Source organism: Halichoerus grypus, chromosome 15 (assembly GCF_964656455.1).
Source record: "Halichoerus grypus chromosome 15, mHalGry1.hap1.1, whole genome shotgun sequence".
NCBI classification, from domain to species: Eukaryota; Metazoa; Chordata; class Mammalia; order Carnivora; family Phocidae; genus Halichoerus; species Halichoerus grypus.
Genome location: NC_135726.1, coordinates 4,699,952 through 4,715,422, shown reverse-complemented (window position 1 = coordinate 4,715,422; position 15,471 = coordinate 4,699,952). Strand labels below are relative to the sequence as shown.

General features: G+C 63.4%; 2 protein-coding genes across 6 annotated transcripts in view; both read left to right on the top strand.

The window, feature by feature from the left end:
• Positions 1–7,973, top strand: part of OSGIN1 (oxidative stress induced growth inhibitor 1) — a 36,229-nt gene extending 28,256 nt beyond the window's left edge. For all 4 annotated transcript variants that reach the window (XM_036104916.2, XM_036104917.2, XM_036104915.2 and 1 more), the window contains 5 exons: positions 1,416–1,520; positions 2,740–2,876; positions 3,724–3,915; positions 4,175–4,266; positions 6,674–7,973. In XM_036104916.2, coding sequence (XP_035960809.1) covers positions 1,454–1,520; positions 2,740–2,876; positions 3,724–3,915; positions 4,175–4,266; positions 6,674–7,622 — 1,437 coding nt within the window. In that variant the 5' untranslated portion in view covers positions 1,416–1,453 and the 3' untranslated portion in view covers positions 7,623–7,973. The remainder of the gene's footprint in view (positions 1–1,415; positions 1,521–2,739; positions 2,877–3,723; positions 3,916–4,174; positions 4,267–6,673) is intronic.
• A 1,230-nt stretch (positions 7,974–9,203) lies between these two features.
• NECAB2 (N-terminal EF-hand calcium binding protein 2) overlaps positions 9,204–15,471 on the top strand; it is a 29,404-nt gene continuing 23,136 nt past the window's right edge. For both annotated transcript variants that reach the window (XM_078063659.1, XM_036104941.2), the window contains exons 1-2: positions 9,204–9,428; positions 11,879–11,903. In XM_078063659.1, the coding sequence (XP_077919785.1) occupies positions 9,204–9,428; positions 11,879–11,903 (250 nt within the window). The remainder of the gene's footprint in view (positions 9,429–11,878; positions 11,904–15,471) is intronic.

Sequence of the window (15,471 nt, the reverse complement as noted above, 5' to 3'; positions counted from 1 at the left end):
CACACTGTAAAGTGCGGGGAGAAGGTCTGTCGTCATCCCTGGGAGAGCAACACCGGGTCTTCTCACTGGCCCTTCGGTGGCGGGGGGCGGGGAAAGGGTGGTGCTGTTCCTTGTCCATCTGCTCGGGACCTGCCTGGGGGCAGATGCTGGTGTTTCTGTCGCTCTGCACGCATCAGAGGTCATATTCTGGCCTCCGTCATGTTTGGTCACTGGTCAAGATCTTTTCTTGTAAGTGTGAATTAGTTACCCACTTTTCCAAATCAGAATGCACATCAAAATCCAGATTTCTGCCTTCTCCGGAAGAATTCTGCAGGCGGTGAGCCTGGGCCCCCATCCCTGGCTGTTCTGGGACACGTGACCGCTCACTCACTCTTTACACGTGTGTGTGACCCTGGGCTGAGCCCCGGGTCTCCCTGGGGCAGGCCAGTAGCATGCAGGGTGCACACGCAGGAAAAGCCTCGGCCCAGTTTCAAAGCCAACTTCGTGACACCGAGCAACTGTGCGCCCCCTCTGGGCTCCAGGTGACGCGTGTGTGAAGTGGGATCATAACTCACAGTGCTTTCTGCGTGGGGCAGCGTGAGGAGCTAGGTCCGTGCTAAGGGCCACACGCTCCTCACACGCTCATGGGGATGTTGCCCTGTGGCCCTCGGGACGGCGGGGTGTGGGCAGAGGGTGAGGTCGGAGGCCCCGTTAGCTGGGTTTGGGGGATGTAGAGCAGGTGGGTCTGGACCCTCCTCCGGCACCTGCAGCCCCAAGAACTGGGTGTAGGTCCCTATGAGTGATGTGATGTGGGCCTGTGGCCAGCAGGGAGCGCTGGTGTTCCAGAGACAAGCAAGCTTACAGGCATTTTCCCCAAACCTCTCTGTCTTCCAAAGTTTCAAGTCCACCTGTTCCAACTGAGCCCCTGGAACCGGCAATGGGCTCCAGTCCTTGCCCAGTGACACATTTGCCCCGGCCAGTGCTTCATGGCCATTACCTCCCTGTGTCCCCCAGCCCGATGGGGTAGAGACTATTATTCCCATTTTATAGATGAGGAACCTGACCCAGAGAGGTCCAGGAATGGGCCCATGGTCACCAGTTAGGAAGCACCTTGCCGGGTGATGGCTGCAGCGGTCATGAAAGGGCTAGGCAGGGCTTGCCCCCACGTGGGGCGGAGGAGACCTTACAGAAGAGGGGAGAGTGGGGTGAGGCTCAGGGCTGGAGGAGGGGACCCTGCCTCGTGGGGTGGGAGGGGAGGCGGTTTGTTTGGAATGGAACAGGTGTGAGGAGGAGAGAAGGAACAGGGGAGTGGCATCCCGATAGGCCTCAGCAAGGACCTTAGACTTGACCCTAAGGGCCACCGGACAACACCCCGTAGCTGGGAAGGGAGTGCATGACACCCCAGGCTCATGGCCCTCCCCCCCCCTTGCCCCCAGGTCAGCTGCCAGCCGCGAGCCCCCCACCAGCCACAGCCATGAGCAACTGGAGGAAGGACCACCTCGGCGCCAGCAGCGCGGAGCCCCTCCCGGTCGTCATCATCGGTGAGCGCGTCCAGGGGGAGGGGCCGCCCTGAGCCCCTGGGGTGGAAGGCCAGGAGCCAGGCAGGCCCAGGCCAGGCCTTTCTCTACAAAAGTTGTCTTTAAAACTGGCCACTGAGCATTCAGGACGGGCCCGGTGCTGTGCCTTGTGGTTTATAAAATGTCATTCCCTGTGCTCCATCCAGGAACCCACGAAGCCAGAGCAGAACGGTCCACTGAGGCCGCCCAGCGAGGGCGAGGGGGGCCTGGTCCTAAGCCTGCAATGGTCCCTGTGCTTACCCTGTGCTTGGCACTCTGCTAGGGGCCCACGTGAGGGGGACACCGCTGAAGCATGTGGCTCCTGTCCTCGGGTCTGCAAAACAGGGGACAGACGGCCCCTCCCCTATGCAATGGCCATTTCTGTAAATCAGAAACAGCTGAACATCAGTGACGGCATATGGTTTGGCCTAAGGGGACTCCACACATGGGTAATCTTCTGCACAGCACAAGATAAGAAGGCAGGGGGCGGGGAGACTCAGATAAGAAGAGAAGTAACGTCACGAGGGTCAGTGCCCAAGAAGTACCGCAGATGAGCAGTGTGACTCATTCGGGCTCGGGGACTGGAGGCCGCACAGGGGGCTTTGCACCCCTCCTCACCCCCCCGCCAAGCTCGCCCCCCAGAGCACAGGTATCTTTCCTGTAAGACCTTTCTTGTCTGTCTGAGCACTCACATAGCTCTGGGAGGACAGGATGCGTTCTTAGTGATCTTAGCATCTGTCATGTTGCTGTGTGACCACAAGCAAGTTACTTAACCTCTCTGAGCCCCAGCTTCCTCAAGTATGAAAGGGGGAAAAGGGTAGCCTGCACCTCACTAACATTATCGGGAGGGCACAGTGGTCTAATGCACGTCAGGGCTTCACGTGGGGCCTGGCCCAGCAGGAGCATCGGCCACGTCTTACTATGTTGTTATTAAAATCCCTTGAAGCATAATAGGCACTCCATAAACACCTGTGGTTATCACGTGTACCTCGCTGTTGTTAAAGTAGCACCCAGTAGGCTCTCAACAGTCGTTCCTTAGTTCCTATGATTACGCACAGCGCCTGGCACGTGCTAAGGACTTACTGTTGTATTTTAATGAATAAAGAGCAAATCAATGAACCAGCCGGGTCACGACCAAAGCCCTCGGAGCTGGTGGTCTGCTGCACTACTGGCCCTGCCCTCTGACCCCAGCCTCTCTCCCCAGGCAATGGGCCCTCGGGCATCTGCCTGTCCTACCTGCTGTCGGGCTACACCCCCTACGTGAAACCGGACGTCGTCCACCCACACCCGCTGCTGCAGAGAAAACTCACCGAGGCCCCGGGGGTCTCCGTCCTGGACCAGGTGGGCCAGAGCTCTGGGCACGGCGCAGGGGACACAGCCACCCTGGGGAAGCAGGGCAAAAAGAAGAAGACGCGTTTGTTAGACGCAAGACCCAACGAGGAACGGGAGTGGCCGCACAGTCAGGCCAGGAAATTGTGAGAGAGGAGCCAGGGCTGCCTTTTGAGACCTGCCGATACAGCACCTGCTTGTCCCACGTCCCCGAGACCGGTGGGTCTAAACCTGCTCTCCCGGGCACACTTGGCAATATCTGGAGACAACATCAGTTGTCACAGCTAGCGCTGTGGCGGTCCAGGCTCACAGGGTCGCGGCCAGGGAGGCCACTTAACCCCCTACAGCACAAGGGACGGCGCCCCCCACAAAGCGTGAGCCGGCCCAAACGTCAGCAGTACCAAAGTCGAGAAATCCTGCCCGAATACTTCGGTTCACTACCCCCTGCCCAAGAGGGCTCACCAATCCTCCATCCATGCCCCTTGCCTTCGAGAAGGCCACCCATTGTCCACCCACCCCCAACTTCCAACATCATCCGTCCTCCTAGCTCCTCCCCCCGCCAAGTTGGCTGATGAGGAAGTAAGCTGGCATTTGGTCTGGATCAGCATTTCTTAGAATGCCTTCTACAGGACGTTAGTTCCTCAGAGAAAATGTTCGTACTTCAGTAAGTCTGAGAGATACTAGGTCTGGCAAAATTAAACAGGTAAATTCAGCTGCGGGACTTGTCAGAGCCTTTAAGATGTTGATGTGCATTATCTCTGTGAGGCAGCATTTTCCAAGCTTATCTGACCGCCCTGATATTAGGGTGCCCCTCTGGATGGCCCCTCCAGTGCCCCTCTGACCTGTGCACCACCTCCAGGACCTGGATTACCTGTCTGAAGGCCTCGAAGGCCGGTGCCAAAGCCCGGTGGCCCTGCTCTTTGATGCCCTCCTGCGCCCAGACGCAGACTTTGGGGGAAACATGGATTCCGTTCTCACCTGGAAGCACCAGACGGAGCGAGCCATCCCCCACATGGTCCTAGGCCGGAACCTGCCCGGGGGAGCCTGGCATGTGAGTGGGGGCTGGGAGAGGATGAGAGGGGCTCTGGGCCGAATCTACCCGAGGTCTTGGAGAGACTCCCTCCCGAGGGTTAGGGCTCTTCCATTTCCGGCCTTTCCCTATTCCCTCCCCATCCTGCTCTCCTAACCCCTCCTCTCCCTCCCTCTCTACCCTTTCTGCACCCACCCCAGCTAAGGCCTCCCATGCCCTTCCTCCCTACCGGGTTGGGGGCTCGGAGAGGCCGGGACCAAAGGACTCCTTTTGCACACAGTCCATTGAAGGCTCCATGGTGACCCTTAGCCAAGGCCAGTGGATGGGGCTCCCGGACCTGCAGGTGAAGGAGTGGATGTGCAGGAGGCGAAGGTGAGGCCGCTCTGGAAATCCCAGGGGGGGCAGGGGTGACCGGGGCCCATCCCCACATTGAGCCCAGGAGCCAGAGGTATAGGGGTTCTGAGGCTCCCCTAGCCTGCCCCCCCTCTTACTCCAGGACGGGAAACTGAGGCTTGGATGTGGAGAGGACTTGCCCGGGGCCACAGGGGGCTAGGCTCACCCCAGGACTCCCTGCCAGTGCTCCCTCCACCTGATGCACAACACCCCTTCCCCCCCCCAACATGGCCCCTGGGAGCATCCCAGCTTCTAAGGAGGGCGTGGCAGCTGGCCCTGCCCTGTGCCTCTGGCCTCCCTCCTGCCCTTCCCACCACTCAAGCCTGGCCTGGAATAATCTCTTTACTCCAAAGTCAGCTAATAGGATGCACTTCCTTTTTAAAAAATGCTCTTGCAGTGGAAACATAACCACACAGAGAAAAGGAGACAACTCAGCCGAACGCCACGGCTCTCTCCCTGTTGCTCTCCCACTTGGGGGTGTTTCCCCATCTTGTTTCCTGCTCTATCAGGACCACACGAGACCCGTCTGACTGCCTGGGGGTACAGTTCAGTCACTGACCAAATGAATTCCAGCCCCGGCTCGTCCTGGGGATCGAGGCAGAACGCTGCCCAGTGCTCTGGGGGGGCACATAGGGGATTGCCACTTAAGTGGTGGCTGGCCTTGTGTGACACCCTGCTCCCTCCAACCCCCGGGGGCCATGACAGGCGCCTGTCGTCCCCGCCCAGCAACTCCGTTTCACCAAGACCGTGTGTCCCTGTGGATTTGGTAGGAAGATATCCAGGCTGGTGGAGTGATGTGTTAGCAGAGAGACAGGAACCGCACTTTTAATTGGGGACATACCCTTTTATATCCTACTTGTAAATTTAATATTATGGCATAAGGACCTCAGGTGGGGGAGACAGTGTTTGCAACCGTCCTTTTACAAGGCTGCGTAATATTCCCGATCGAGCAGCTCTCTGCGGTCTGTTCCTAGACGTGGGGCCATGCCCCCTGCACCCCCGGGCGCTGCCAGGGCTCCGGAGCCCCGCCCAGTCCTGGGGCTTCGCTTCTTTCCAAGCCGCCCTTAGAAAGAACCTTGTATGTAACATCTTAGGACCGTTCTCTGGAAAGGTTTTTACTCAGAGAAGGGAAGTGACAAACTCACGGACACAGACCGCAGAGTTCCGGTTTCAGAAGCAGACTGACAAGCTGGGCTGCGTGGCGTGGCCTTGGGGGATGTGGTGTGAGCTGGCCCTACCACTGGTCCTGCTGGCTGTCTCGGAGGATCCTCCGTCTTTTTTAATTTTAGAGAGAGAGAGCACGAGAGGGGGGAGGAGCAGAGGGGGGAGAGGGACAAGCACATGAGGCTCGATCTCAGGATCCTGACATCAGAACCTGAGCCAAAACCAAGACTCAGACCCTCAACCAGCTGCGCCACCCAGGCGCCCCATGTGGGATCCTCCTTAAGCACAACGTGTCCGCAGTTGGAGAAAATAACCCACTGAGGTCACACCGGTAGAGGGAGGAGCGGAGAGCTCGCCCAGGCCTGTAGCTCGGCCCCCTGGCCACACTGGCCGTGCGGTCATTGCCCTGGGAGGGGTGGCAATGAAAGCGAAAGCGAGAGGAACGACACTGATAATAAAGTAGTCTCTGCCGTCGCGGTGTGTGCGGGGGACTCTGCCAAGTGCTCGGCATGGGTTATTTTTAAATTAATGTGTTTTATTGAAATACAGCCTGCCTATGGAAGAGCGCACCGCTCCGGCGCGTGCAGGTGGGTGGGCTGTCTCCAAGAGCTCACACAGAATCAGAGCCAGATCCCCTGGCCCCAGGAGCCCTCCTCACAGCCGCCCCCACCCAGCCCCCCACCCGGGGGAGCCGCTCCTTCACCTCGAACTCCGTGCATCAGCTTTACCTGTTTCTGAACTTGATACGAATGGGATCCTAGCATCTTTCCATAGATTAGGATTTAGATCCCAGGACCCGTGGCTGACTCTCACCTGCCACTCACTACCTGGCAGGTTCCATTTCACACCGCCACCGTCTGACCCTCTCAGCAAGCACAGGAAATAGTTACGTCACCGCCATCATCCCCGTCGCACAAATGAGGAAGCTGAGGCACAGAGCGTTTCAGGCACATAGCTCCCCAGCAGCAGAGCCAGGATTTGAACCCAGGCCACCACACCCTCACCCCCACCCTGAGGAGGTACCCGAATCAGCTCCGTTTTACCCACGAGGAGCTGGAGGCTCCGAGGGGTAAACCGAGTCCCACGGCAGGGGGAGGCAGAGCCACAGTCCAGCCCCAGGGCCCGCTGCCGCCGGCCTGGTCGCCCCTGTCGCACCTGATCACCCCCACACCCCGGTCTGCTCTCTGACGCCCTCCCCCTCCCCCGACCTCCTTCCCTTCAGAGGCCTTCGCAACAGCCGGGCCACGGCTGGGGACATCGCTCACTACTACAGGGACTACGTGACCAAGAAGGGCCTGGGCCACAACTTCGTGTCCGGCGCCGTGGTCACGGCCGTGGAGTGGGGGACGCCCGAGTCCAGCGGCTCCGGGGTCCGGGACCCCGGCCCCCTCTTCCAGGTGAGCGGCTTCCTGACCACCGAGGACCAGAGCCGGCCGCCCTTCTCCCTGTGCGCCCGCAACGTGGTCCTGGCCACGGGCACGTCGGACAGCCCGGCCCGGCTGGGCATCCCCGGGGAGGCCCTGCCCTTCGTCCACTACAAGCTCTCGGCCCTGGAGGCGGCCACGCGGGCGGGCACGGTGAGCCCGGCCTCGGACCCCGTCCTCATCGTGGGCGCGGGACTGTCGGCCGCCGACGCGGTCCTCTACGCCCGCCACTACAGCATCCCCGTGATCCACGCCTTCCGCCGGCCCGTGCACGACCCCGGCCTGGTCTTCAACCAGCTGCCCAAGATGCTGTACCCCGAGTACCACAAGGTGCACCAGATGATGCGGGAGCAGTCCATCCTGTCGCCCAGCCCCTACGAGGGCTACCGCAGCCTCCCCGAGCACCAGCTGCTGCTCCTCAAGGAGGACCGCCAGGCCGTGTTCCAGGACCCCAAGGGCCTCCAGAAGGTCTTCGGCGTGGCCCTGGTGCTGGTGCTCATCGGCTCCCACCCCGACCTCTCCTTCCTCCCCGGGGCAGGTGCGAACCTGGCCATGGACCCCGACCAGCCCCTGAGCGCCAAAAGGAACCCCATCGATGTGGACCCTGTCACTTACCAGAGCACCCACCAGGAGGGTCTGTACGCCTTGGGGCCGCTGGCGGGGGACAATTTTGTGCGGTTCGTGCAGGGTGGGGCCCTGGCGGTGGCCAGCTCCCTGCTGAGGAAGGAGGCCCGGCAGCCACCCTAGCACCTGGCCTGGCCTCCTCGTACCCAGGCCCTAAAGAGGAAGGGAGATTCCTACAGCCCCGCTGGACACCCCAGTGAGGGAAGGGGGCCTCTCCTGGCAGGAGACAGGAGGGGCCGTGAGCCCATGCAACAGGCCTGTCTGATGAAGAGGAGTGGGGAACCCAGGCTGCCTGGGCTGGGACTGGTGCCCAGAGTGGGAACAGAGGCTGCAGGCCAGGGTGGGCTGTGATTTGGGGTGAACGCTGCTGGTATGAATTGGGGTCACCAGGGCCAGCTAAGCACTGAGCCAAGAGGACTCCAGGCCCTGCTCCTTCCAGAATCAGGTCCTAATTAAACCCAGTGCCTGCCTCCACTCATGTGTCTGAGGATTCTGTGCGTGGGGAGGGGGCTGGGTGCCTGGGGCGGGGGGTGGGGAGCACAGGGCCATGTGGAAGGTGGGATGGTGCCGCAAGTCGGGGCACAGCTGTGTTAGGAAAGTGAGGGGAGGGTGGGAGGGAATGGTAGGCTGGGGAGGCTTTCACAGCCCCTGCCCACCCCTCCAGCCTAGTCCCTGCCCCTCTCCCACGCTCCCTCCCAGCCACGCTATCTCTTTTCAGGCCCTCATGCTCCCCATCCTTGCACCTGCCGCAGGGCCTTTGCAGGGGCTGGTCTCCTGCCCAGGCCTTCCACTCTCTCAACCTAAGGATCACTTCCTCCAGGCGGCCTCCTGTGACACGAGCCCCTCTGTAGCCACCAGGGCAATCCCCTGTTCGTGGCCCAAGTTTCACGGCAGTTCAGTATTAATGGTTCATGTATCTGTGGAATCACTCCAGTATCTGCTCCCTTGGATCTAGGTTCCAGGAGGCCAAGGACACCACCCCCCCACCGGCCCCATTAGTGCAACCCAGCGCCTAGCGTGGGCCTTAACTCGTCCTTTGGACAGATGGATGATGGGTGGATGCGGTGTGAGGGGAAGAGGGTGTTCTGGGGCACCAGTCTGGGCGCTCTGCTGTGGGAGGGGGAGGCTTGAGGGGGCACGCAGGCCCGCGGGAGTGGTGGGGGCGGCCCAGCGCGTGGGCACTGGTCCCCGGAGCTGCAGCCAGCAGAGGGCGCTCCGGGCTCGCCGGACACCTGCGCTCCGGCCCTTGCGTCGGCGCCACGGGTGGGGTGGGGTGGGGTGGGGGAACCTTCGGGAGGGGGGCAGCGGGAGACTTTCGGGGGGCGGCCCCCAGGGAGCCCCCGGCTGCGCAGCCGGACGCCCACCGACCCCACGCCTCCTGGGCAGCCCCTTCCGTGGCCGCGCTGGGGTCCAGCCCCCAGCACCGCGCGCCCCCCGCGGTTAGCCCCCTGCCGCCGCGCCCGGCTGCCGGGGCCGGGGGCGGGGGGGCGGTGGCCACGAGGCACGTGGCTCGGGGTCCAGGCGGAGCGCCCCCCCCGTCCCCCGGCGCCGGCCCGTCCCCGCGGTGGCCGCGGCCGCGGGGCAGAGGGAGGGAGGGCGGGGCGGCGCGGGCGGCGGCGGCGGCGGGGAGGGGTCGCGCGGGGGCGGGCCGCGGGCCGGGCGGGGGTCGGCGGGCTTCCGGGCGGCGGCGGCGGGCGCGGCGCGATGTGCGAGCGGGCGGCGCGCCTGTGCAGGGCCGGCGCGCACAGGCTGCTCCGGGAGCCGCCGCCGCAGGGCCGGGCGCTGGGCGGGCTGCTGCGCTGGGTGGGCGCCAGGATGGGCGAGCCCCGGGCGCCGCTGGCCCCCGACGTCCCCGACGCCCCCGCTGCGGACCCCGGCCCCGGCCCGGGGCCCGGCTCGCCGCGCGGGGGCACCGCCGTCATCCTGGACGTGAGTACGCGCCGGCCGGGACCCCGAACCCCCTCCTCCCACCCGGGCTCTCCCGACGCCGCCCTCCTGCGCCCCCGCCGGGACCCGCGAGGCCCCCTCCTCCCCGGGCGGGGGACCCCCGGCCCTTTCCCCTCTGCGTCCCAGAGCGCGACCCCAGCCCCTCCGTGTCCCGGCCGGTCTCCATCCCAGTCTAGCCTCGTCCCTGGACCAGGACGGTCCTCCTCCTCCCGCCCCCTCCCTCCATTTCTCGGGATCCCCACCTTCTCGGAGCCGGGACCCTGGAGCCCTTCGACCTGGCCACAGCCCCCCTACTTTTGTGCTGGCTGAACCCTCACCCTTTCCCCAGCCCTGCACCTCAGCCTTTACCCTCATCCCTGTCGGGACGAGAGCCCCTGCCGCCTCCAGCCCCCTCCTCCTCTCCATCCCAGATCCCTGCCTGAATCGCTGCTCTTCTGAGACCCCCTTCCCTTCCAGCCTCTGGCTCCGGGGCCCCTTTTCTCATCCTGGCCATTGACCCTGAGCCCATGTATTCTCATCCCCCAAAGCCCCCTTTCACCCCAGGCACCAGCTCTTTGAAAATGAAGCCCTCTCCCCACCTGTGTCTTCCCCTCTTCTTTCAGGAGAGCCTGGACCCCTCTGGGCTCCCCGCCCCCACCACCCCCCACTCCACTAGGAGCCCCGTCTGTCCTCCACTCCTTCCATACCCTCTACTCAAACCACCCCCCCATCCCCTCTGGGATCCAAACCACCCACCTCTGGGAAGCCCACCTCACCCTCCCACCCACTCCCCAGGAGTGGGAGGAAGATTCTACAGGATGGACTGCTGGGGGTGGGAGACTCGCTCTGTGGAGTGAGGGAGAGGCGGCGGGGGCCCTAGCCTGGGCGCCACCCCCACCTCCTAGCAGCACAGCAGTGGGTTGTGCGTGTCCCCGTGAGGGTCCTGTGCCGGGTGGGTTTTGGGGAGAGTTGTGTCTGTGTGTTTGAGTGTTGGGGGGAGCATGGATTTCCTCGCCCCTTCCCTTCCTCTCTGCTGGAACCCACAGTTGGCTCTGTGCAGAGAGGGCTGGGCAGGGCAGGGGGCGCTGTGCTCTGGGTGCTTGTGGCTGCCCGCGGACGGACAGACAGACACACACACACACCCCCAGATCCTCTCTCAAGACCCCAGCGTAGTCCATGCGGGAAAGCCCTGGGCCCACCCTTCCGGGAAGCCCTGTCCAGACCCTTCCTGTTTCTAACAGGACGGGTAGTGGGCTCCGGGGTCCTTCTCAGGCTGGTGTGTGTGGGCTCCGAGCCTCCATTTCTTCATCTGGGAGACGGAGTGATGGGGGGGTGGGGAGCGGACGCCTGGAGCCACATCACGAGGTCTGCCTCGGTTGCTTGTTTGGCGTGGCCATCGTGGACCCCTGAGGGTGGGGACCCCTGGTCTCGGGGAACTTTGCAGTCAGAGTCAGAAGCAGGGGTGTGGAGGGGCCCAGGGTGGGGCTTTGGGGAGGGCCTGGGTGCTCTGGTCATTGCTCCCCCTTCTGCCCCAGCCACAGTGGCTCCTGCCCAAGTGCCCCAGACTAGGGTTTCGGCTGCGGAAAGGGGGTGATGCCTGAGAAGCCCTTCCTGAGCTGCGGCTTCAATTTGTCACAGTCTCAGGTGCTTGGGGGGGGGGGCATCTATTCTTGGCCCCAGGGCAAGAACCAAAGGTGGGATGGTCAGAGGGGGTGTTGCCCCCCCACCCCCCGCTCCTTCTTATCACCATGGCTCCACTCATCCTAAAAATACCAGGAGGAGTAGTCATCTGGTCTCAGCTCAGGTTTTGGGGGGGGTGGCTGTCACCTCCCCCCTCCCCTCCCCCTGCAGCCAGAACCTCGCATCTGCAGCTGGGTTTCCAAGCTCTTGGTGGCCGGCTTCCACCCCCTCCCCGCCCCCCGAAAAATAATCCAGTCCCGCCCCTGGCTGGCCCAGTCACCAGGCCTCGAGGTTCCCTTAGCGGACACCTCTGTGTAGACCTAACCGACCTCCCTGGAGGACAGCGGGGCTCCCGCGGGGCTCTGGGAGGGGTGCAGTGGCTGCGGCCGGGGGCCACGGACGCCGAGTGTGGGACTGAGCGTAGCACAGTGGGTGCGGCCGCGTGGACGGCTGGCTCTGGAAGCACAGCCGCGGGCATGTGTGTCCCGTGTGCGCGCGTCTGTCAGCGTGGCCGTGGGCAGGCTGGCGGCCCAGAAGGAGAGTGGGCGCTGCTTCCTCGGCCGCTGGGGGGGCTCTGCCCGAAGCTCCGTCCCGCCCTGGATCCCAGCCGGGGTCTCCTCTTGGGGGAGGGGCTGCTCCGCTTCCCAGGCCGCCCCACCCCTGCCCCCCGGGCCGAGTGGGATCCCAAGAGGGGCTGCTCCGGATCCCCAGGCCGCCCCACCCCTGCCCCGCCCCGCTGGGGCCCACGCTGACTGTACTTTTCTTCTCTGCAGATTTTCCGCCGGGCCGACAAAAACGGTGAGTTTCCCTCCCAGGCTGTCCCCTGAATGAGGCCCCGGCTCCTGTTCTGATGCTTCAGGGGCAGGGGCCCAGGGTAGGGGCGTGGACAGCCTTGCACCTAAAGGTTAAACGTACAGGATGTCCTGCAGTCAGAAGGCCGAATCCTGGCTCTGCCCCGTGCCTCAGTTTCCCTGTCTATACCGTGGAATTCCCATAGTTCCTACTTGGTAGGGATGCCACAGGGATTCAGTGAGCTGGTGTCCTGGTGCCCGGATGTCTTGCATATAGTAGGTGCTTGGTGAACGTTAGCCCTCATGCAGCTGGGCTGGACCAGAGCAGCCCGGGTAGGGGGCGCCCAGCGACCACCCTTTAAGGAAGCCCCCAGCCTCACTCTAGGCCCTTCCCAGGCCCTGGCGCGAGTCTTCCTCGCCGCGAACTCATGCACTCGGTGCTGTTTGCTCCTGTTCTGACAATTCCCTGGTGGCCCAGAGAGGTTAAGTGACGTGCTCAGGGTCGCCCAGCTGCAGGAAGATAGTCGAGCTTGTGCTGCAGACGCCCGGACTTTTCCCCACGTCAGGGGTCCTCCCCAACGATGTGAGCGGCACGTTGTCGGGGCCATTGGGTTCATGGCACTGCACTGCTCCTGGCTTCTTGGAAAGGCTTTCCGCTGTACAAGGGAGGTGGGGGCCTGAGAAGGGCCAGGTTTCCCAAGGGCCCCCCTGAGCCTCACTTGCAGCAAAGAGTAGCACAACTTCATATGAACACCGCTGTCCTTATTCCCGGGACCAGAGCAACGCTCCGTGGCCTTTAGCCAAGACATAATCCTTCTGCAGGCCTCAGCTTCCCCATCTCTAAAGTGGGCTGATCACACTTAACGTGCCTGTGTCCTCGGCTGTTGGGAAAATGCAGGGAGGGGATGTGGGAAGGGTGGGGAACAGGAGGCCCTCACGCCCCAGCACCTGTCCTGCGTGGGCTGGAGTTAGAGGTGGCAGCTCTAACCTGGGTCCCCGCACCCCCTCCGTGACCGTGGGGGTTACTGCTGACCCATCCCCCCCATGGTGTTGGGGGATGGAGTGTGAGGCCTTGGGGGATGGGGGTGCACAGGCCTGGACTGGAAGTCAGGGCCCAGGGGTCTCCATGCCCTGCCCCCTTCCTTGGGCTTGACGGTGGCCCCTCCCAGGCCTCTTGGGACACAGGACTAGCAGCAGCAGCTCCATTTGGAGCACGGAGGAGGGAGAGGGATGTGGGGGAACTTCAGTGACCTCGAGAAGTGCTTGTGGCATCTGGGCCCAAACAGCCTCCGAGGTTGGAGCAGGGGGTTGAGGGGCTCGATCCCCGACGCAGGCGTCTTCAGGGTGCCGTGGCCTGGGGCCGCGTGGTCATCCGTGCACATCCTGAGCCCCCGGCCGGTAGGAGTGCAGGCTCGTCCCCATTGTGGGCCCGAACGCCCGGCACACAGTAGGGTCCTCGCAGGTGTCTGTGGGGTCTGTTCCTCGCTGAGTGCGGCTGTGCATGGCCGTGGGGCGCAGCGGGAGTCTGGCTGCGGGTCTCCCCGCGGCGGCTGCGGGTCTGCGTGGCCGTGCTGTGCCTCGCTGGACACACCGAGTGTGCGTGGACCCGCCTGGTGTGGGGGGGCGGTGCGCTGGCCTCCCTTCAGGGACTGAGGGGGTCTCCTCCTAGTCACCTCTTGCCCTGTCGGAGACCGTGTTTCTGCCCCCTGAGCACAGCTGTGGGGTCCCTCGACTTTGCTCTGCGGCCCCCAGAGGGGCCGAGCCCATCCTCCTTCTGGGGCCTCAGGTCTTCCCAGCCACCGCCGCTGAGTGGCCCTGGGGGGGTGTCACCAGGCTAAGGTGTGTGTGATGTCGGTCCCAGAGGAGCTTCGGATCCTGTGAGGAGGTGGAGTCTCTTCTCCGTCACAGTCCTGGCTCTGCCACTTGCCAGCCCTGTGACCTCAGGCCAGTCAGCAAATGCTCGGGGCCTCAGTTTCCCCATCCGCAAGTGGGCATGATGGCACCAGGACCCCCTCAGGCCCTGGTGGGGCTGTTGCAGAGTCCGGGTGCCCAGGCCATGGGGAACCGTGAGCCCGACGCCCCCTGTGGGCGTGGACGCCGTGGTTGCCGACAGGTGTTTGGGTCCTCCCTGCGCTCCCCGGGGAGTTTCCCATCCGGGGGCTGCCGGCGGCCACCGAGCACCCGTTCATCGACCTCACCGGGGCTTCACTCTGCTCCTGCTGGGATAAGAAGCATCACCCCCTTTTTAGCGATGACCGAAGCACGGCCCGGAGCACGAGGGTGCGGGGCTGCAGTCCTCGGCTGGGGAGCAGTGTAGACAGCTCTGATGGAGAACACGCCAGGGGGAGGGGCTGGGAGCGAGCGTGCTCGCAGGTGCGGCTGGAGCTGCCGACGGCCCACACGGAGGTCGCACACAGGTGGGTGCTGGTCCTGTCCCCGGCATCCGCAGGAGCGATGCCCGGGGGTGCAAGATGGGGCACGGTCTCCTGGCATAAGCCTCCGGGATCCCAGGACCAGGCGCTCGGGCTGGCCCGTGCTGCGACTCCCGGGGCAGAGGCGTCTTCATTGACATAGACCCGTCGTGGCTCCTGAGGGGAGGCCGAGGGTCAGGGGTCTGCCCGCAGCCGGGGCACGAAGCCTGGAAGGGTGGGCAGGTGGCGTCCAGCGGAGGGGTGAGTGCCAGAGTGCATTTCTCTCCGGGGACATGGACTCAGGCAGAGTCCTGGCATTTGAAAGGTCACTGTGACAGGGGCTGAGCTCATGCTCATTAGCGAAGACACCGCAAACGGCCCGCTCGGTGTCCTTGCTGGGACTGGGGGTGCCAGGCCCGCTCCTCGGATGGTACAGAGGCCTGGGTAGGAGCTGTTACCTCCCTCATTAGCTGATCGGGGTTCATTAGGGCCGTGGTAGGACATTTAAGGTAAATGTCAGCCCAGCAGACTGTGCTCGGGAGGCCTGGCGGGCGGCTCTGTGCCCGCTCTCCTGAGTGCAGACTGGGTGGAGGAACCTGGACAGGCAGGAGGAGATGGAGGCTGGGAGATGCCCCCATCACCCCCACCGCTGTGCCCGTGGCAGCCGTGACTAGTCAGTCACCGCACACTTCCCCCGAGCGCAGACCTCAGCCCTTCCACACGGCCCTGTGGCCAGGGTCGGGGGTCTCACCAGAAGACTGTGCCCTGGGGTTGGGGTGAGAACATGGACGTGGGAGCCAGTTGGCCGAGGTCCTAGGCCCAGCTGAGGATCCCTTAGCGGCTCTGTGCCTCGGTTTACCGCTCTATAAAATGGGGGTCTTGTGAAGACCGAACGCATAGAATGAGGCCCGTGTGTCGGCCGCGGTTGTGCACGGTGCCTCCTTGTTTTTATCAGCAGTCTTGCCAGAGGAAACTTGGAAAGTCTCCTCTCTTTCAAAGACAGAAAGAGCCACTGTAGAGCTTGCGTAGTTCACAGCTGGTAGCGTGAAGTCCTTTTCACGCTTGTTTTTTTCTGTGAGTGTGTGTAGGGGCGGGGCGGGGCTTGTCTGCTTTGTTGGGGGCTGCGGGGAACTCTTGTTTTTGAAAGTTACAAATTCATTTCCC